The sequence below is a fragment of the Battus philenor genome, unplaced genomic scaffold, assembly GCF_028537555.1.
Source record: "Battus philenor isolate CCGP_79_NKW_IND1 unplaced genomic scaffold, ilBatPhil1.0.hap1 SCAF_23, whole genome shotgun sequence".
NCBI lineage: Eukaryota > Metazoa > Arthropoda > Insecta > Lepidoptera > Papilionidae > Battus > Battus philenor.
Window position 1 is genome coordinate 7,242,332 of NW_027181686.1, and position 24,103 is coordinate 7,266,434.

The 24,103-nt window shown below is 31.7% G+C and overlaps 2 protein-coding genes across 2 annotated transcripts; one reads left to right on the plus strand and one right to left on the minus strand.

Moving 5' to 3' along the window:
* The first annotated feature begins 337 nt into the window (after positions 1–337).
* Positions 338–11,908, plus strand: LOC137924292 (clavesin-1-like). The gene is made up of 7 exons (XM_068767676.1): positions 338–425; positions 4,954–5,110; positions 5,968–6,130; positions 6,538–6,649; positions 7,746–7,877; positions 9,178–9,391; positions 11,714–11,908. Exons 2-7 carry the CDS (start codon positions 4,954–4,956, stop codon positions 11,860–11,862), a joined length of 927 nt encoding a protein of 308 aa, XP_068623777.1. The 5' UTR covers positions 338–425; the 3' UTR covers positions 11,863–11,908.
* A 3,684-nt stretch (positions 11,909–15,592) lies between these two features.
* Positions 15,593–22,169, minus strand: LOC137924383 (alpha-tocopherol transfer protein-like). The gene is made up of 5 exons (XM_068767778.1): positions 22,070–22,169; positions 20,466–20,682; positions 18,553–18,739; positions 17,157–17,370; positions 15,593–15,747 (listed from the first exon to the last, which is right to left on the minus strand). The coding sequence occupies exons 1-5, from the start codon at positions 22,128–22,130 to the stop codon at positions 15,593–15,595; spliced, it is 834 nt and encodes a 277-aa protein (XP_068623879.1). The 5' UTR covers positions 22,131–22,169.
* Positions 22,170–24,103: the final 1,934 nt, after the last annotated feature.

Sequence of the window (24,103 nt, forward strand, 5' to 3'; positions counted from 1 at the left end):
GCGAGGGTAGCCCTCTCAAGGCTCATTGTTCACTATGAGTTTGCCAACGAAACCTGAAGAGACAGACCGCGTTTCAGTAATGACCATATTTGACTGTTCAAACTACGAGAAATCTATTCTGTCTAAAATTGTGAAGAAAGGTAAGTTTTTCAGTTTCTTTATAAATATCTTTTATTACATGAATTGTTTCTGACGTCATTTATATATTTTTTTAATAAATTATGGGAATATCAAAGGAAACAATGCAACATCACTTTGAAACATTTGTTGCAAAGCTTTGAAGGTTACAACCAGTTTATAAAAACTTTATTATATGATTGTTCCTAAAGAATTTAATCTCAATACTAAGTCAAGAGTCTGTTGCGACACACGCGTTTTGAACACGATTCATTTTGAATTATCGTCTTCGACAAAATAAATTTACGGTGAGTACTAACAATCTAACTGTTTATCAGAAAATAGAATATATAATTATAAACTAAAAATTACCAAAATGATTATAATTTTGGATATAGTTAATAAATACCCAGTGTGTCTTTTTAATTTTTCCTCGCTTGTAGAAGAAACTGAAAAATTATGTAAGAAAGATTTTTAACAGTACGGTCAGTTTACGATGTTGAAGCGAAAGTTTTATCGCCGTTCAATAAATGCTAAAGAAATTATTGAGAACATTTTTTTTTAAATTAAATTAATGTTTCTTGGGGTATAAAATGTTTTAAGTTATTTATTTTAAAAAGGTCAATTTAATACTGTTTGCCGTTTTTTTTTCAAAACATTGTTTCATTTTGTATAATAATATTTATTATTAGCGCCAAATCAACCTTTGGCTTATATTTCGGTGCACAATTTTTATTTGGCCTTGTGATTTTCATTTACTGTCAACTGCGTCAATCTGCAATAAAAGTTGCAATATAAAATAATTTTATTGGTTTCGTGACCGGAAATTTATACATGATATAAAAACACTTTATGAGACAATACAAACGGAAAAAAATATAGTTAAATTTGTCATTTTTTGATTATATGTATATAAAGGTCACTCTAAATATTGAAGGATTTACTGGCGACTACTTAAAGGAATAAATGTCGCAATATGGTAGCAACATTGTGTATTTCTACTTATTCTGGCCATAAATACTTTTTTGTAAGTGTAAATAAACAAAATATCAGTTTTGCATTTCGAATTTATCATTTTTATATGATTGCTCATTGTGTGTTCTTATTTTCCCGCTAATATTTTGGTAAATATAATGTGATATTAAAATATAGTGAGGTGATAAAGAGAACCAAATCGCTGTAGATGCATTACATAAAGTAGATATTGTGGCAAATAATTTTTTTAAAATCCTCTATACACTTGATATTAGTAAAATTTTTGTGAGCCGAGCTTTTGACAGGTACAATGACACCTCCTCTGTTTTGAGTAATATTTTAACAAACAAAATAACCGTATTCATTTCGAAAGCTCTAAGGAAGCTTACCCGTTAGTTAAAAGAGTACAATGTGGGCATTATCTGACTTCAGTGAAGGTTTGGTGAGCTAGATTTTTGAAAACATATCAAAATATCTAGAAGGTACTTAGGCCCCTCAACAACGCCATGTTAAATGACCAAAATTAGTGGTTTCTGCAAAATAGCGCTGGGTCATAAACTTCAACCACCTAATTTTAGTTAAAAACGAATGTTTTGGACTTTACCAGAGCTGAAAACTAACCGTCATCTTGTCCTGATCACTCCATCCACTGTATTATGATTTATGGTTAGTTTTAGAGATAAAAGCTAGCTGTGAACGCCATGATAATTTAGTCCCTAAAAAATCAACAAAATTGACAGTAATGAATTGTCTTATAATAAGAGTGCGTGCTTCTATTGATAAAAATCACTGTACCATATCTATTTATTCCTCCATGTTTAAAGGACTTTATTGTAGCTCATGGAGACCTTTTCGAACATAATTTATATTTTTAATAATAATAATAATTTTATTAATTAACACACTGTTATAGTACTGAATAAATGTTGTTTTTCTTTGTACCAACATTTGTGGTAAGACTTAATAGTTATGTATTGAGGGTTAAAATATAAATTTTATCTTCATAACATATATATTTTTTTCCTTATTTCATCTGCGATCAGTCCCACGACTATAAGGGATTTGTTGAGTGGTTATAGCTTTGGAAGGGGTCTTCCCGGCGGGAGAGACTCCTAGTTCACCATCGCGTCTAGTCTCTGGATGTCATGGCGTTTAAGACGTTTCCTATATTTCTGTAATCCTATATTTATTTCTTATATTCCTATATTTATTTAAAATAACACTTTTTGGTAGGTAAAGTTAATGTAAATATCAAATTATTAAAATACACAAATTACTTTACACCCAAAGTAAATTTTAATCGTATTTCCAAAAAAGTTAATAATTATTAAGTCACGTGGAAATTATAACATACTAAATAAACGATGAATGCAAACATGGATTAATAATTGATATAGCAATATACTTATGATCATATAAAATGTAATTTTTATAATAATATAAAAATATGTTCTAAAACTTCTTCGTAAATAGCGTGATCATTTTGTTGTGTCAAATCTTAAATAGAAATTCATTAATTTATTTGAGCCTTAATTTTCGATATCCTATATCATTCCATATATCACGTGTATTAATAAATTGTTCAAAGTATTAAAACGGAATTAAAATTATATTGAGTCTTATCGTAATTATAATTTTGGAAAACGATAGTCAAGAAAATTGTTAAATAGTGTGTATCCACTGTTCTTTCACTCTCAAACTTTAAGCTGCCATTTAACTCCTCCGGGCTCCTGTAGCTGTTTCTTATTTTAAATAGTGAGGAAGTTATCAGATTACTTGGCCGCCCGAAGATCGGTGCTTTGCTGCGGATTATCTTATTTCGGTTTCAATCTCGCAACGAAGTTCTGAGCATAGCGTGGTTCATTGCTCTCTAGGTCACCAGGTGACGAAGAACCTTCTTGAACCTTTTGAATTCGCCTCGATCACGTCTCGAATTCTTTTGTCATTACCAGCATCACACTGTCTAACTATGTTCAGCCATTACGGTACTTTAGACGACAACATGTTTCGGTGCTTTCCAAACGGATTCGGCAAGTGACGTCATTTTTAAAGTTAATGATTATAATTGATACGTCTTAAAACTGTAATTTAAAAAATAAGCCCAACTCATATAAGGCACGTCGTATATATTTTTCGAATATTAAATTAACTCCTTATAGGCATTCGTGATATTCACACCCTTAAAGATAATTTTTAAATGTACTTTCAATTTTTGGCTGAAAAGCCTTATGATAGGGAATTCCCTACTTACATTTTTTCGCGTCTCTCATAAATCAAATAAAAACCAAATTGTACTATTTTAATGTTAAGACGGTTAAATAGCTGTACGTAATACATAATCGTGTCAATTTATGTTTATCTGAAACTTCGTTTTTCACAATAGAAATAATATATTATTTTCACACGTTAATACTCAAAAAAGTTCGATATTTATCACTAAACATTGAAATGACGTGATGTTCTCACAGATGTTTTATATATATAATTTACATTTAATTAATTTTTGGTAAACAAAATTTTAAGCTCTCAGTAATTGGTTACATAGCTCGAAGAAACTTGAGTGTATTTATTTAAGTTATGAAAATAAAAAAGTTCAAGTCATAGAAAACTTCCATTTATACTCTTCAACACACTTCTGTGCAATTATCCGCATGAAACTATCTAGTACTAAGGCAATTTATTGGCGCCGTTCAATAATAGCGTTCCGACATAGTATAACGGCATGATATTAACCTCGACATAGACCTAATGTTTAAAATATACCCCTTTAAAGGAGGTCGGCGGTCAAGCTTGAGTCACTATGTGATATATAAAGACGTTAAACTTCTGATGATTTTTATATAGGGATAAAACGGCGTCAGTGTGGGTTCCTATGGTGTACTGTAATGTAGTATTGTAAGTTATACTGGGTTATAATTTTTTTTAATCTCGGTTCGCACACGTATGGTTAATCATGGGACCTTGATGTAAAACTAGAAGCCTGGGTATATTAAAGGCGCTTGGAGTAACGGGTTTTCAATCAATTATCGCCAAGGGAACTGGAATTGCGAAGGACTTTCACTCGATAGCGGCTATTGTGGTGAAATGGTGAAATAAAATGGTGAAAATAAATTTTGAAACGATTCGTTCGGTCCTAGAGGACTGGATGAACAGGGCTTTCTCGGCATGGATGTTTTGTAAATACCTGTACTGCAAAGGCCTTCAACCATTCGCCACTTTTGTGGTAACAAAGAGGATACGGATTAGAACACCTACGACGATTGTACAGCTTGGGATGAACTGCACCGAGAACTCACCGATATTGTGGGGAGTGACCTCTCGTTACCAGGCTTTGTTAGGGCGACGATACAGCAAAAAGGAGCAGTTATGGAGAGCGTATATAACCTTCAGCGAAATAGTGATTTTGCAGAAGGAAGCTGCAAAGATAGAGTAAAAGAACATCCGGGCTCCTCAGCCGCAATTGGAGACCTGGACGTCGGAAGAGATTATACCGCGCCCTTCTCACATGGCCGTGGTGATGGATCGGGGTGATCGGCTGCACATATTTCCTGGCCCTGCGATGACACGCAAACTAAATATCTAGTATTTATGATAACGGGTGGGGGACTGCAGATCTGTTTGTGTATGGAGTTGAGGCGATAGGCCACCGCTGATGAAGCTACGGTAGTATGCAAAGGCGTTTCCGTAGTTTTATCAAAAGCCGTCAAAGAAGACCATAGGGTATTTTGCAGGATTTCCTCCCGAAAAAAATAAGGTTATAAAAATTTTCTATCTCAATTAATTCTACGGGGAGAGATTACCAACGTTTATGTACCAAATATTTGTACACTATACCTAAGATTTTGTTTTTAACTTTTACAGATGCATTTGCAAGAACATCAGATGTTTCTTTACACTGAAGAAGATAAACAGGCGGAGAAAAAGGCTATAGGCTTGAAGGATAGTGTTTTGGAAGAAGACGTCGATGCAACACTGGAATGGGTCAAGACCCAACCACATTTGTCCGAAGCACTTATAGGTATGAGAAATAATATAAAAAAAATTATCTCTTCATGTTCAAATGGCAATTAAACGTAATTATTTAAATTTTTAACCGCATATTCAAGATAATTTAAATTTAATTTTCTCTTATTTATATTATGTCTTTGTGAATATTAATAAGATGCAACATTTTTTTAAAATTTTTTAACTTGTCTGTTTTGTGAGCATAAGTCAAATAGCTTGCGTTTTTAGTTTTCAATTCTAGTTCACGGACCCTTCCGTTCTGTGAACTTAGTACCGACGAAGCTGTAGCTGTAGCCTTAGGGCTAACAGTAGCTATATAGAATATCATGGTAGACGAGGCATGGGTATGTCCACTTCTAGATGAACTAACGACATAGTTAAGGTAGCAAGAAATCGCTGTTGAAAAGAAATCATAGTTATTTTTGTTAAATTAAATCAAGTAAATTGTAACAGGAAATTTAATCGCATTTTTAATTCTTTTTTATAAATTTATAAGCAAATAAACTTTGTGGTCTTTCACTTTTGGGCCTCATTGTCAAGCTATAGAGAAAGAGCTATAGAGAGAGCTATTGTCAAGATTTCTCTATGAGATTAAATCAGAAGGAATGAAGTTAGGTGGATAGGCACAACGTAATGGCTTGAAGTGACAGTTGACAGGCTACATTACTAGCAGCACAGATAGCTATTGGGGTCTGAAGTTTCTATAGTGGGGGAGACCCGGCAAACGCAGCGTAGGATGTGTATCCAAAAGGAAGACAGACGACTTTGTTAAGGTCGTCGGAAGACGCTGGAAGCAGATCGTTTCCAACTGGTGATAGCAGAAATCTTTTGAAGGGGCTTATGTATGAATAATTATCAAATATATTTCAGAACGTCACATTGTCGAGAAATTTCTAATAGCTGGAAAAGGCTATCGAGAAAAGACGAAGAAAAGACTTGATAATTTTTATAAACATAGATGTTTGTCATTCGAATTAATACAGAGCAGAATTGCAGCACTCTCTAACCCGAATATTAAAATGTGGTCATTTTTGTAAGTACACGTATTTACTTAATACATATATGGTTTTTTTATATACAAGGGAATGTAATGGATTTATTCTTCAGAAAAGGAGTGTCTTTATTTAATAAATATATACACAAAACATGCATTACGATCTGCGCTTTATATTTATCTCTGGGTGAAGGTTCGAGTATTAACCAGATAGTCACCAAAGTCTGTTCTCAATTACAATATTAAAAAGATAATAATTTTACTCTCACCGATGAGGTTAGATATTCGATGCTAATGTATGGTTTTTGTATTCAAACTATTGCAATTAGTAGCTTTTATTGTTTTTATATAAATTCCAAGAGCCTTACTTAAATCGACTCTTTAAATCTACTAAAATAATCGTTGTGGAAAAAGTTGTATATAATAAAACATAAATTTATTTTCAGTCGTCAAGCAGTAATTCCAAAGCTATATAATGGAAAACGTATTATAGCGATCGCTTTTAGCCCAGACGCGAGTGCACTTGACACTGAGATTATGTACCGAAATTTCATACTTGTAAGTATGACTTAAACAATAACTCATATTTATGGCTGTGCTATTGATACGTGTGTTGGTAAATGGTTGAAGAATTCAGTCTTATTTCTGACAACTGTGTGTTCAAAATTTTAAATTCTTATTAATGATTTCCTAGTCAGAAAAAAATAATAAGAGATTATCTAGACCAGTGTTTCCCAACATGAGGTCCACGCTTCACTGCGGGACAATCTAATTATTAAGGGAGGCTATTACAAAATGGATTCGAAACGTATTTAACCCTTTCCTGTTAAATATTAATTATGTATGTTACGAGTTACGGTTCGAAAAAGTTTGAGAAACGCTGATCTAGATGAATGTCTTCGTGGTACCGACAATTGCTAAGAAAGGAATGATAAAACTCAGCTGATTCCTTTTAATAATTACCCTGTTATTAAGCAACCAATAGATCTATGGTTTGGCCTTCAAACGACAATCCAAATTAAAATTCAAAGGATTTTGTGTAGCATCTCTAATTCAGGCTTGAACTAAAATAAAATTAATGCTTAGACTCTATGTAAGGACTTCCAGTACTACCGTCCGTTCGTGTACCTTTGAAATGTGTAAATGTCAAAATACTTGGCATATGAAATGTATCGATCTGCTACCATCTTGATGTGCATAGTTTTTAATTCCAAAGTCGTGAGTGGCAGTTGGCATGTCATATAGAGTGAAGATGAGATGGTCTAGCAGAGATTACGAACCGGTAAGCACAGAAGACGTCCTCCTACAAGGTGGGCAGACTCCTTGATAAACTCGTTGAAAACGTTGGACGTTGGCTGCTTTGAATCAGTCCTATTAGAAATCGATTTGGGAGGTTCATGTCCAGCTGGGGAGTGAAATATGATGGTGAACCATCGATTTTTAATAAGACGAAGACCTGTGATTGTAAAGTACAATTAGGAATAATTTTCTAGTGACGAGCCACGAATCAATATTGATTGTTTAGTATCTCCTTTTTCAGTAATTTAAGAATAATGATGTCTAATGTCAATCATCAAATTAACGTTTTTTCTTTACAAAAAGGAATAGAATTGTCTTTTAATTCTAACTTGTAAATAAGATTTTTTTTTTCCAGACTTTCGATATGCGACTGAGATATGATTATATGTTTAGTGATATTTGGATACTCGATTTGAATGGAACCGGTCTCTCACACTTATTGCGTTTGAATCCAGTTCTTCTTCAGAAGGTTGTAGCCATGTACCAGGTAAAGAAATAAACATTAATTATTTATATTTGCGTTGATACACTTAAATGCTTTATCAATTTTTTTACAATTATAGTTTAGATTTTTATCACCGAGAGAAGCAAGAGCCATTCGAAATAACAAAGAGAATTTTTAATACAACTTAAAAGCATTTATTTAAGTCTAGGAGCTACAGTTACCAAAAAGCTATATGTATAAATATGAAATAAAACGAAATGGTGGTGCTATTCGTTATAAACGTATACAGTAACATAACAATTTCGTTAAAATGTAATAATTAAACAGGTCACTAAAGATATGAAATATTATTTAAAAAATAACGATGCAATGTTTGAAACCCAGATTTAAAATTTCAGAAAAATCAAGAACGTATCTTAAATACCACAAGGCCATACGAAACAAAATAGTATAAATTTATATGTTTCTCAAAAGTTCTTCCAACGCTGACTTATTCTAAGTAACATAGATCTTAAACACAAAAATTTGCAAAATACACATATTTACACGTTATATAATCAAAATAATTTTAAAGATATAATCCACTATTTTATTTATTTATTTTTAACGGAACAGTTTTAAAAATGTCAACCATAATTTCCAATTTTTGATATGAAATGTTTGAAATCAAATCAATCAAGCATCATTAAAATAATTTTATAAACTGCATATAAAATCTACCTAAACATCATATCAAAAAACATCTTAATGATGATAATTTCAATTTATTCAAACAAAAATAGTGGGTTTATTATAATGTGCTTACTTATAAGTAAATAGTGTCCGGTGGCAGAACCTGCGTTCTTAATTCAAATCATTTGATAATTGTGAAGCAAAGGAGCAGAAAAGGACTGCACTAGTTTCAATATTTATACGGATTTTTAATTATTATGTCGTATTAGAAATAAAAACAGCGCTCAAGCGTATTGAAAAGCCAATGACCTGTATGCAATTGCGCGACAATAGTTTCGTTCTCGATGCAATATTCGACGGTTACGTGATGTTGAAAGTAAAGAAAATATTCATTCGTTGCTAGAACTTAGTGCATGATACGCATCAATTACATCGATATTAATTTCAGCTGTCCATCGCTCTTAATAAATGTACAAAAGTAACGTATAGTAATTTATTATTATATGTATAGTATGTATCTTTCTATTTGGATATCCTAAGTAATTCTTAATTAAACACACTAGTAAAAAATTTCTGAGTAAGAGGTATTATGCAGAAAATATAATTGTTTGTGTAAGAAAGGTTACTTTCACATATATATAGAGTTATGAAAACATGTCAACTGTTTTAGGAGAGCATCGGAATACATGTCAAACAGATCCACTGCGTCAATGCACCTATATTTGGACACCACGTTGTTAACTTTATGAAAAAATTCGTAAAACCGAAATTGATTGATCGTATTATAATACACGAAACGTGTGAGAGTTTGCAGCAACATGTGCCAAAAGAGTATCTTCCAAAAGACTTTGGCGGAGAACAACCAAGCCTCATGGAATTCACAGGTGTGTAAACATTAATTACATTTTACTACAAAACAGCCTTAATACATACTACTGAGATCAAAAAGTAAGATGAAATTGTCATTTAAAACGCCCGAGCATTAGGAAGGCAAGTAATTTGTTTTCTTAGACAGGTAGGACTGTTTTTAATATTTGCCAAGCGTTTGTTTGTCGAAAATTTTAATATCATTTGGCTTAGGTCACACTATTTTTAAAGATGCTTTGTGTCTCACGTGTCAACTTTCGATTGGAGGTTGCTAAAATCATTCAAATATTTCGGAAAAAAAAAGTCAAAAACTCGACTCGTATTATTCCAAAGACTATTCCGATTGTTTCGAGGACCGGAAGCGTTAGCATGATTGATATTTATTTGCGACTACTTTAAAAGAGATGAAATTGATTTGGAAGAATAAAGGAAGAATTTGCATTTTATAAATAAACTCAGAATATTACATAAAAGATTATCCTTTACAATAATATGTTCATGATACCTCTAACACCTTAAAGCTTAGAGACTTAATTTGGTATGAATATTTCTTGCACCAATTAGAGAAGAAGATAAGATAAAAGAAGGATTGAGCAGTGGTAGACAGCGGACGAGGATAGAATTTTCAAAAAGAACGGTTTTTATTCACTTTACATCGTTAAAAATAAAATTGAATACAGCAGAAATGCAAATAATCATAATCCGATATTTTAATGTTTCGGATAAATTACAAAGTTATATTCAAGTTAGTTTCATTTCAACTATTTTTGAAATATATATTTTGAAAACACTTAACAGCAAACTTGGATGTTCCTTTGATTTGATTAATTAAAAAAGTAATTTATTAAAAATTTAGCAATTAAAAACATAAAAAGGTCTCTATAAACTTTACACAATACCAATATCAATATTAAACATAAATATTGTTTTAAGTAAATAGTTACTGAAAAGTGACTTAAGAAAACTAGCATACAACTATAGAATAAAAAACATAAAGTATGCACATCAACAATGACAAAAAAAGTATTTAGGAAAATTTCAAAGCAACTTTTTTGATACTGTTTGAAAGGCGATCATTTTTTTCGTGTTCCTATTTTAAACTTTCTTTTTTAAAAAATGATTATGACAGCACACATTGATTTATTTGATTGCTGCAGACAAAAGACTCATTCAGCGCTATTAAGGAAAATTTGCTGATGAAACTATACCTTTGAGAGCATGTCATATCTCGTTAGTTGGTGTCACGCGTCACCTAGTTCGTGGAACTACCACAGCTGTTACACACTTACCTAAATGTGTCGGCGGTTACGCATCCATTATCCTGGTTTATTTTAATTTACATAAAACAAAATTATGGATTACCGCATAATACATACTTTATTGAAAAGATAACAATGAAAAAAAAAGTTAATAGGTATAAATTACAATGTTAAGTTCTATAAACGATCTTATATTAAAACACTTAATCCTAACAGAAATTAAATAATGATAACTTTTCTGGATATCATACTTCCATTTTATATTTAATCGATTTAATGGCGCTTTTAAATGTCAATACTTCAAAACTTACACACATTATAATAAAGCAGTTATAATAAACAGTGATAATAAAATATATCAAAACAATATTATACAACCAAATAATTATGTTAAAATAAACAAGAACAAAGCAATAAGTCGACACAACAACTCAAGTTACAACTGACTGGTTATGATCCAACAGTTATTTCATAAAGTATACATAGTTACTTGGCGGTGAACTAGGTCAAAGCCTAGTCATGGTGAATTTCTAGTTTTTCAATATTAGCTCAAAACGAATATAACCTATTTAATAATAACCTATTTTTTTAAAATTAATAATAAAAGTACTTGTAGCTTAATATAGAGCCATGTCGGAAGATTTATGCAAGCCACTTGTAACCGGTCTTATTGGAAATCGATGAGGAAGGCTTATGTCCAGGAGAAGAAGTGATGATGATCCTGTGATGGGTTAAAAAGATCATTTTAAGGTGTAAGAGTTGACATCATCTATGCTCCACATAGAGCATGGATGCACAGACCGCGGCCCGCCGCTCGAATACTGATGGCCCGCCGATAGCAAAACTAATACCGAGAGTATTATACATTCGAAAAATATTGAATTCTGATTATTATCAATTCTTTATTGTCTTTAATTACCTATACTTCTGGCGGCCGGCCCGCCATCAGTTCATGATTTGCCCGAGTGGCCCCTAGTCTTAATAAGTCTGTGCAACCATGACATAGAGTTTTAAAATACGTACATTTACGTACTTTTATATAAAATTTCATAAAATTTAAATGTCACATTATTATTTCAGAACAATTAGAAAGAGAAGTTAGAAGTGAAAAAACAAAGTCAGTGCTTATAGATTATTGCAAATTAGTCTCCGATGAAAGTAAAAGGCCACGGGAAGAATACGACGAAGAATGCATTGTGGGTTCTTTCAAGAAATTGGATTTCGATTGATATTTTTAATTTAAATAGTTATTAAGATATTTATAATTTATGTTTAATTAGCTGCAACACTTTTGGTAGTGTTAAAATTATTGACCAGTCGTCGCTGTCGCAAAATTAACAAATATATTTCAGTGTGATTAATTTATTAATAAATATAATATGTTAAAGAACAACGATTGTTACTTATGTTACATACTCTACAATGCTATTTATTTTCAATACTTCATAATACACGATTTTTTTTATTGATCCTTGCCTTTACTGAAATAATGGGTAAAGAAAAGTGTCTTCTTTAGTTTTCCCGTATTTTTTTCTCTGCATAAGAACGGGGAACTCGTGCCTTTGCGATAATATAAAAAAATACTAAATAGGCTGAGTCGTTTCAGAGTTTGGCGCCTTTTCTTATAAAGCGATTCATTTTATTTATATAATATAGAATTAAGGATAATGCAATTATTTAAATATAAGAAAAAAATACATGTAAGTTATAAATCACAAATATTTATTCAAAAATTATTTAAAACCATTTCATTGTTGTGTCCTGTGAATCATTTTATTGATTATTGTTGTAGAGATAATAAATTTTTAATAAAATAAAACATATTAAAAGGGTTTAATGTTTTTCTATTAGAAGACGACCAAACCTGGCCTCTATGTACTTGGCTACTTTTCAAAATATTTACAGCACTTAATATATGAACACATACAAGTGTGAACTTCAACGGAGAATTAAGTCATCGAAAATTATATGCATAACTTGTTTCTATGACATGAAAATTTTTAAATGCTAAACATACTTTTGTAAATGCAATATTTATACATTTTCATTATCAGTCATGTCTTGTGTGTTGTCAACTAATGTTATTTTCCATCTCTGACATTTATTTGACTGTACAAGTTACGTAATAATACTAAACATGCAAGTAAATATATGGTTACCTGTGTTGCCTGTTTATATGCTATCCGTAATAAGTCCAATCTTCAGAAAGCGTCATGCAACTATCTATATAAAGTAATGACCTGACAATATTAGCGATTACTTCACATACCAAATTTATATGGCGCTGTGGTAGCCCAGCGTTATAAGACTGCGACTTGCGATCGTAGGTCCCGGGTTCGATTCTCAGGACAAAATTTTATGTAATTTAAATTTTGTGCATTAATTTTATGGGATTGCTAATGCTCACAAACAAGTTTCCAGATGATGAACAGCAGTCTCCTTTGCGAGCCATACTATAACACTGCGATCCCCTACACGCCTGCCGAGCGGGGCGATTATGTTATATCCCACGACATATGTCTTTGCGGGACACTTGAGCTTTACCGTGGGCATATATGTGCAGAAAAGACTATGAACAAATTTTGATATGTTTATATAAATTGTATCAAAATCGTAACTACTGGCGATTCAACTGCCTGAGTTGTTTCAGCTGGATTGAGCAGAAGATTCATAGTACCGTGCTAAGTAAAAAAAAATTCTTCGAGTTCTATATAAAATACGAAAGTGTGATGTTCCAACAGAGTATATATTGGGGCGCCTGTAACAATTGATATAGCAAATTTTGTAAAGGAAAATAACTATATCAAAAAGAAAGCGTTTATAAAAAATAAGTAATTTTAATATTACTTAAACCTATTATTTATTATACACTAATAATTTTTCCTTATACTACTAGACGCCAGATTTAGTTCACTTGTTATTACTTCTTATTGGATGTATAAGAGGGAGGCATGTGGATATACTGGGTATATATGGTCCTGTGACTGCCCTGAAGCTGAAATGAAGACAAAGATTAAACTACTGTTCTGAATGAATAAGAGCATACGGAACCAGACTGGAATCAAACGGTAAGATGTAGTTCCTGTGGTAGACCTGTGCAGTGTCTTGATTTATGGTGGAAGTTTAGAAGCCATAAAATGAGTTGGATAGTGTGTTTTTCGGAAGGCACTTTCTAACCTAGATTAGGCAGGAGGAATATAGTGAGCTGCATTTGCTATGGGAAGTAGGTAAGCTGATGCTTTCCCAACTTCATATTCCATGAAAACGGAAGATAATTAAAAAATAAGAATTATTGTGTAATAAATGACCAGAAATAACGGATTTTATAATCGTTATGACGAACCCTAGAGAATGCTACATGCATACATGTCAGCTAGAGCTTTATGTATGTGTTATTAATTCCAAAGTCTCCTTTCTTCCATCGGACAACAAGACGCACGGATTCACGACATCCGTACACGGTTGAAATCCCTTCGCATTAAGTGTTTTGCTACTACTTATAGAGCGAATATCCAAGGAGGGGAACACCCTACCAGCCTCATTGTTTCCAGCCAATTATAACTTAAGAGTCTTCAAAACAAGAGTGAATAGGTTTCTTCTAGGCAAGCATGTATCATTGCAGTCCTCGACATTGCTTTACGAAATATGATAAAATATCTATTTATATAGAGAGAACATGCATCAAGATAAAGTACGACATAAATGTTTTTTTTTGTCACAAATCTAAAATAAATAATTGCAGTACTTCATAGAAGAAAAACACAATATTATATTAATTTGTAAATTATAACATTTTATCCTCCTCCTTGTGCCGTATCCTTAACCTGTTTGGAAAGTTTGTTAAGCACTATTCACTGTATTATATTTAATAAGGACGTGGAGTTAAAATCTAAGTTAATTCGTTTCGAAAATACACCAGAATTAGAATTTAATATATAGATTTTTTAGATTTTAAAATTATATCAACTTTGCAGTGTCGAAATATGTTGTTCATACGATTTGTAATTTAACGTAAAGTATAAGGTTTTTAATTTCGACGATGTCTTTAGCAGCGTTTGTATTTTTTGAGCATCATAAATGCCAGAGCATAACTTGAATGCGTTCGTTCAGTCATGACCGAGTGTCTCTTTGTCAATGCTCTCGGAAAAAATAAACAGATTTATTCTTGTACAAGCTCCCATTTTTCTGACCCATATTTTTTTTAATTTAAAAAAAATGTTCTTAGGAATATTGTCTTTAGTATCTACAATATTGTGAACCCTCGTTATTTAGATTAATAGTATATTCATTTCTTTATTAGATGTCGCTTTTAGAATTTTATTATAATAATATGTGTTAAATAAAATGCAGGCTAAATTTTTTGGACTGTATTAATTTATCGTAATTTTACACATACAGTACAAATGCTATTAAATAATAGCGAGGGATGTACTATTGCTAGTAAATGAAAATACAGAAAGCGTCGCCATGAGATACTGCTATGTATTACAAATATTCAATTTAATTTAAAGTTTAATATATTCATTAAACTCTATGACTTGTCCAGGTTTCAGAGAAAAGTTTTTTCTAATGTAAATTCGAGACAAAAATAGTTAAACCTTTGTCACTATAAGCTTTTCGACAGAGGTTCAATAATAATTACAAAAAAAAAACAACAAAGGAAGCATATAGCGAAAAAATTCTTATAATTGACATTTTAAACTAGTAAAGTTAATGAAGATATTTGTTCTTAGATTGCATCTCTAGATTTTTTCTTCGGTGATTTCACTTATCTCCCCGATGAAATGGCAAGAGAACGTGAAAAAAAAATCTATTTTTTATGTTATTTATTGCATCCGGGCCAGGTACAAAAGTCTAGTAATTGTGTAATCACAAAATATTATAAAACCAAAGATAAGATATATAATAATATATACATATAATAGTTTGAAACAGGTTTAATACGTAAAGAGAATTTTATTAATCAAACTCAAGTTTTCTAAAGGATCCTTCGCATCCAAAGAAATCGTCATAACTTAGATACCGTGTCCTCTTCGACTCATCGCTAAGTACTTTCTCTTGTTCGGCGAAGTAATTTCGCCAAGCATCGGTTTGTAGCGCTTTGGTCCAGTTTTCTGCAAATTAAATTAATCAAATACACATATGTTTTACCGGTTGCTACTACACATTTTACTACTCACATTCAAGTATAGAACACTAGCTTACTATTGTTATACGTTCTTACATCTTAATTTTAGATACTGTATTATATTAATTATCCTTTAAATTTTTGCAAGTTACATTACTTTATGATACATTATGTCTGTTTGAAAAAGCGGGTCTTTTTTAAATTAGTTTCCTTTTACTGCATTGTGGTAGCATTCTGTTACTCGTACCTTGATCACTAATGGAAAATTTAAAAGAAATATGGAACAGCGACCACTGCTATGTGTGGGCTCAAATATAAATAATACTCAATGATAATCATCCTAAACTTTTAAGTTCACGGACCCTTCCGCTCCGTGAACTCAGTTCAGATTAAGCTGTAAAAGACTTAGGGTTAACAGCGCCTACATCTACAGAGAAAATGCAATTATTTTATACCTCAGATTCGTTCGGATTGGATTCGTTGCAGTGGTGTAAAAAGGCCTTGATACATCGATCTCTGCTCTCTGGAAGACGAACTCCAGAGATAATAGAGAATATGGGAGAAATTTTGTATACGGCAACGTCATAACCCTTTGCCCTTGCCTAGCTTCCTCTTCAAAGGTGAGTTTTTCTAACGAATCCTTGTTACTGCAGCACTTGTAGCCTATTGTACGTACGAACATTATAAATATCACTCAGATTGCTCACACCCATTGACCAATTAGAATATTAAGGTTGCATACCTCTTATTTACAGTGTTTCTGTATTGTCTGTGTTAATGCGAACATGACTTTCTCATTTCATTGGTCAATGGTATGTAGCTAATCCATGGACGAACGAAAGCAACCGATATGGCCCAATAGGTTGGCAAGTTGTTTGGGAAGGCCACATAGCAAACAGACATATGTCCGCCAAGCCTAAAGGTTTTGGAGTGGAAATTACGAACCAGCAAGCGCAGCGAAGAACGTTTTTAAGGTAGACAGACAACCTTTTTCTGCTCTTCAGTCCTATTGGAAATGTAAGGGCAGAACTATGTTCAACTATGGACTTAGTGACAAGGATAATTTACTGTTTTTTTAACATGAGTACACTACACTATATGGATTAAGAGCAGTTTCCTTTGTTCCTAAATTGTGAAACCTTTTCAATCATCTGTCATCAAGTCTCATCACATAATATTATAACAATAGTGAAATTTTGAAAAAAATTTTGAAGTAACCTTCATATTTGTGCAACATTTAATCCTGTCACTTTCATAAAATAGTTCTACTTTTTTAAATATATTTGACTGCTCCCTTAGTTTATAACTTTTTCGTGATAGCCATAATAATTTTGCCTAATTGTTTTTAAAATACCTTAGTCACAATATCTTTTCTACGAGCATTATAAAAATTACCTGATATCTCATCACAGCTTATTTCGTCACCACCGTATTCTACAGGAAAAATACTCTTGTCAAAAATTTTGTAAAGTTCATCGAAGCTGTTGTATATTTTCACTCTTTCAGCGATTTTTGGGCTTAATAATTTTTTAACCAAATTAATGATCGGCGTGACATACGGTGGCGTATTAACAAATAGCAATCCTTTGATGCTCGTCCCATAGCAAAACTAGAAAAAATAAATGAACCATTTTTAGCTAGAAAACCATTTTTTTTTCTCAAAAAACTATAATCCGTACAAATATTATATTATACTAGCTGATCCCGCAAACGTTGTTTTGCATAAAAAATTTTTTTTTTATTCACAAATAGAAAATAAGGGTTGATCGTAGAGGGATGAAAATTTAGAGTTGTATGAATTTTTGTATGCTGTGTCATAATAAAATAAAAACCAAAAAAATGTCTAAAAAAAAAAAAAAATTAGGGTTGGACCACCCTTATCACTTAGGGGTGTGAAAAATAGATAGTAGCCGATTCTCAGACCTACTGAATACGCATATAAAATTTAGTAAAAATCGGTCAAGCCGTTTCGGAGGAGTTCAAGTTCGAACACCGTGACACGAGAATTTTATATATTAGATTTACTAGTGATTTAACTTACTTTATAAGACTAACTTAAAAAAAAACATTAATATTCTTTTTTGCTCCTCGAATACAACTAGAAAACTTTGTCTAGAAACTACGAAGCATCCTTTCGTACAATATCTCTCAGTACTTTAAAACGAAGGTTTATGTAAATGTGTGTTACCAGTGAGGCCTTATGACTGTGAAACGCCTCTGTTATTGGACCTTATCAGCTTTAGTATCCCAAAGATTAAAGAGAGCGGCTGAGGATCGTAGGTCACGGGTTTGATTTATGAGAAACTGTACCGAGTGATGTTAGTGTAATATAACCATTTCTCATATAAGTAACCAGAAGTAGCTAGTCCTGACGAAATAAATACATACATTTTTTAATTTGCATCAATTTTTAGTGAAAAGCCACTTACATTTACAGAGTTAGAAATATTATGTTCTTTTTGATCACAGTTTAAATTGAAAACGACTTTCTGTAGTCATTTATAGTTTATGACGTAAATCTTGAAAATTAATGTTTAATAGTTTAGTAATTTTCTCTCCTATTCCCTTGTTGAAAAAGCATGGGCAAATCTACGCGCCAAAAAATAGGACAAAGAAAATTTCCAAAAGAATTGCAATAAATACTTTGACATTAAAGTTGTTTTTTTTTTTTAATTTAATAATGTTAGAAGTGATAGCTAAGATAGTAATGTGTAAGATATAATAGAACAACATCTGTCAGAAAAATTACTCATCAATATATTTATTAGTAGTATTAAACCAAAAGACTTACTCTTATATAATAAATAATTTTTGTAACAAGCGTCGGTGTTAATTGTACGGAGTTCTGAAAAGAAAGATTCTTAAAGTCATGGATCCATTGATCACCCAACGACACGTCATTACGAGCTCGATAATCGAGTATCATCAAAGCCAGTTTAGCAATGTCGGCCACAATGAATTCAGACGGTGTTTTAATTCTGAAATTACAACACATTTTATTCAATTAAAATTATAAATGCAAATATTAAATTAAAATTTCGAACAATTTTATTTATTCAGTAATATTATTATAATAAATAATGAATTAATAATACATTTAAATCAGGAGTTCCGCTTTGAAGAATTTTAAAATTTGTGATAAGATCACTGTAAGCACATCTTTTGTTTTTTTTTTTTATTTGGAACGACAGATAAATGTATTTCATGAGTTAAGTTTCCAAATTAATAATTAACAAATATATAACCAGCACAATTAAAAAAGAAACAGTACAACGTAAATAAAAACAAAAGGCTACAAATTTAATTTATAATAGCAACAAAGACATTGTATTTCCATATAAAACAAACATTAGAAAAAAGAAAAAAATTACGTCAGAAGATAGCCCATTCAAAACATCTTTATTAAATTTGTCATAACAAATATTCGATAGTCAAGTCGTCGCCCCCACCGAATTAACCCATAATCGTAAAAATCTAATTTTATGGGAGAAACTAAAAAAAACGAATTTCTTCTATAACTTCCACTATACTCAACCTACAAGGGTCATTTATACACCAAATAATCATGTACTTAATTTCTGTTTATATATTCTGGAAATAATCTGAGTTATTATGGAAAATAGGTTTTACTGGAATTAAATTTAAACGTTTTTGAGAGTAACGTTCGTTCGTGCGAAATTTTACATTGACCGTCAACTGTAAGGTTGCAATACAATATTATTCACTACTTCTTCAGGGCTATAGTTTTTTTAGTTTTTTTTTTTAAATCACTTTGGCTTATTATATGATCGATTCTTTAATATATGTATAAACAGTGTTTTCGTAATATATTAAATATTTTAACTCGTCAATGCATTTTATTTTTATTTCTGTGTACACCTAAAAATATTGAAAAAAAATCACAACTTATTTAGCTAAATTATGCATTTTCTGCAAGCTTTTCGATTTACACGGTTTTGACTTGAAAATTTTTAATTTTCCATTTACACGTTTTTCTCAGGAACGTATCTACCGTGTAAATCGGGAGATAGGTGTATATTATGTTAATAAGACGTTAACGTCAATATATTTATAAGCGATATTTATAAGAGCGAGTACGATATATCGCGAATAATATCGTACTCGCTCTTATGATTCTACTGCTTACGAGAATTTCGTTTCCGAATTATATCGTAGTAATGACATACATTTCAGGTTCATTAAACTATGTTCCTAAAAGACTATTACTGCTTTTTTCATGGAAAACATTAATGGTCGAATAAACTGGTAAAAAATCTTCTTCATTTTACATTAGAAAATATCCCAAAAAAAAAAAACACAAGGCGCATAACTACCTGTAGATGTCGAATGTGATAGAACGTAAATACGGGTTTATTCTGGGGAGGCGACGAAATACTGCCTGAGACGGACTTTCAAAACAGCATTAGTAGAATTATTTCAGTTTTGGTTTGGTAAAAAAAAAGAGTCTGGTCGGTGAAAGTGAAGGCAAATGCATTAAAAGCAGTCCACCTTAAACCTTCTGAACGGGTCATCGGCCCCGAGCACTGTGTCTTAGCCCTCTCACTATATTTCAATGGATTACCTACTATTACCCACACCTTGAAAGATCATTAAAGGAGTTACGTATTTTCTTATGAAGTCGTTTTGTAAAAAGTACCAAAGCATTATATTATTTTGCAGTTTTTGCTAAAGTATAAGGTTTACCTTAAAATTGTAACTCTGTGATTGTCAATTGTCTTCTTTGGCAATGGAACAATAAATCCAAATCTTAAACAATAATCAATTTTGGAATCCATTGGATCTCGGTTTGATAAATATTCTGGCATTTTATGTTTGACAGATAAACAGGCGTCTATTTTATCTTTGACCTTTTCTGCGCTGAATTTTGTTGATATCAAATGTTGAATTATCATGTGGTTTTCTGAAAATATATTAATTATACAGTGCTAGTAAAACCGCTTTATCACGTATTAGAAAAGTGTGGCAAGGTAGGGGCCGAAGAAAGACTGGTGGAACGGAATAGTCGATACTTACCGTCGTCTCCCTCCGAGTTTAACTAAGGCGCGATGAAGGCTGGTAACATGCGTTGTTAAACAAATGCAATAGAAATGCACTCTTTATTTTTAATGTTAACATCTTTATAAAAAATATATAAATTTATTAATCATAGAAAGTTTTTATATAAATACTTTTTATTTATTTGCTATAACATATGTTTGTATTCTGGTTACAGATTTATTTTTATTAAGTATAAAAAACCATTGTTACCATTGATAACTTACGGAATAGAAACGTGTTTTCTTACTTCGTGGCTTATTGACAAGCTTACAATAGTTCAACGAACCATGAAGAACAAGTCCATTCTTCTAGGGGAGACGGGCCGAAATTTCTCTATGACATCGAATCGGTGAAAGGGAGATCAGTCGACGAACGTTAGTAACCAGCAGCCCAACGGATTGACAAGTTACAGTGGCAGTAAACAGACCACATAGCATGCACAACAAATAACCTCTCGGGCATAAGATTTACTCTAGAAGTAGAAAACACGGACCGGCAAGCAGCGCAGAACATCTTGTTAAGGTCGTCGGAAAACGCTGGACGAAGGCTACTTTCTATCTGTTTTATTGGAAATCTATGATGGAGGCTTATGTTTAAAGGTTTACGTTTTCTGGCTAAAATCCGGAATATAACGTCGATAATAAAACATTAAAAAATATTATTACATCATATTGTAAGCCTTCGTTCCTTGCAAACGCTTTGCTTAATTATATAGACAAATTTTAATGTTAGATTTTTTTAGTTGCTATTTACTTACGTTCTACAGCAGTTGCTCGTACTTATGTTAACCAAGATTCGATAAGATAAAACATGTTGTTATATGGAAAATTTTCCAATATGTTAGTAACCATTAGTTCAAAGAATATCTTTATTAAATAATAAAAACTAAATCACTAAATCACGTTTAATTATAACAACAACGTGTATTTCGTCTTTTCAGCTCATAGACACCCACACCAAGACATGGGCCTCCCCCAAAGATATATGTGTGGTTGGATACACCACAATAGCCACGCTCGGAAGGAGGGTTGTGGACCGCGGTGTGGTATTATGAGACACAGAGGACGCATATCTTCTTGAAACTTGTTTCTGACCAGTGTGAATTATTAATTCACAGTGTGAAATAAATGATATTGTATCCCGGGAATCGAACCTCTGAACTACGATCGCTAGTCTCAATCCTATAGATTTGTATTCGAATTCACAATTTTTAATTCTGTTGTTTATGATAAAGAAAAAAAAAATATTACCCAAATAGTTATCAGGGAGATGAGGTTGCTTCGAATACCACTCTTGTATTGACTTTATCATGTCTTGCAGTGCAACCTGTGATACGTTGTATTGTTGAAGTATTGCATCTATGTCTCTCGTAGTTACATTTAATATCTTCTCGACGTCTTGCGATAGTAGCAGGAGCTTATTCTAAAAGTTTAGTAGCTAACTATTACATCTATACCCATAATAATCACTTTATTTATTACTTGTTTTAAAGCTTTCGATTTCTAAAGTACCCGGCATTTAATTTGTCACATCGAGTAATAGAGACTAACGATAAATATCAACTGGGCGCTCTTTTGTAGAGGATTTTTTTTAAGGTTAATTATTTTAAAGGTAAGACATGTCTTATCAAATTAATACCGGTTACAATAAAATTTATAGTAAAAAGTTATTTTTTATTTACTTAATCTTACGAACTTGGATCTAAAGAAAAAATGCATATCTTCGTAAATCCTTATAACAATAAACATGAAGCTTTGGAGTAAATAAAAGGTGATATTGGAAACCGTGCTTTAAATTTTATTACTAATAGCACATTAGAAACGTTACTTATTGAGAATCATTACCAATATCGATCACTTTATTGATCAAGTTATTTACAAGTATCATAATTTGGTTGGCGAGGGCTGTAACACCTAACACACAGTATGAATATATGGTAGATACTTTGTCAATTACAACGGTTTCAATACGGCATTTTTTCCACTGTTCCTGAACAGTATGATCTCTATAATCTACAAAGACTGATAACCTCTCCTCGTTCTGTCGTAATCTTGATTGCTCAGTCTTATTCTCTCTCCACGAATGCTTTCATAGGTAGTGCTGTCATGGTATAATTTTAAATGGGGGGGGAGTCCAAACTCGGGATCATCTCTCAGACTTTTAAGACCAAAAAGTTAATCAGTGATGATGATATTCAATTAAAAATCGAGGGTAACAATTCTTAGTTACAGTGCTAAACCATCATTTAACAAAAGGCACAAGGTATATAAGATACATATATTTGCATTTCGGGATTCGTCGCAGTATTGTAAGGTCTCTACAATATGCTACCAACGTGTCTTAAGTTATTTTGGACTCATTTCCCTCAGACAATTAGGTAACACGAAATCGATTACCTACCTGCCGATCAGATGTAGTCAATTACATACCCTTTTACTGGTGAAGAAAACAAGACTTAAAATCATAGGAACAGATGGTCATCGTCACGGTCTTACAAAACGATTAAAAGAATATAAGGTAATTTTTATAATAATGAAAAACAAAAATTAAAAAGACATTTTCCTTTAACACAACGCGTGACGTGGGAATAATATTAAAATGCAAATATTAAACAGTATTGTATTTACCACCTTTGTATTTACGAATACATTTTTAAGAAGTCTTGCAGTTTAAAAGGTTTAACCTTGAAAATAAATATTACGCTATATCCAAAAGACATGTGAATGTATTTAATTATACTTGTGGTAATTCTGTCGATGTATGTAAAATTTTAGATAAGAAAATTTATTTAAACCAAAATTGCATGTTTATTAACAGTTAAAACTTTTATTTGTTTTTGACATGTTATTCATACAAAACGCGAAAAAAATATTTAATTTACTTGTATAAATGTGATCTTTCTATCGAATATCGCAAACTTTGTATAAAATTGAACTATATTGAAAATGTAGTGTAAAATGTATTTTAAAAAACTGCAATTATATAAGGTTGAAAACACTTAACCATCTCAATAATTTAAAAAAAAATAATTGATTAGTTTTCACTCGAATTTAATATTATAATGCAAAATACTTACCAGTTCTGTATTTTCTTTTGCCATTTTGATATGGAACAGTGGTTTAAAAATTTGTTATAATATTTACAATAACACTATTATCGCGTGAAATACGAACGACACTGTAGGCACGTATTAATCGAGTGATACTTTATTAAGATCTGTTTATTCAAGACATTAATGCAAGCAAGTAAAAGTAACTTTATATAAGACATTTAAAAGGTAATCT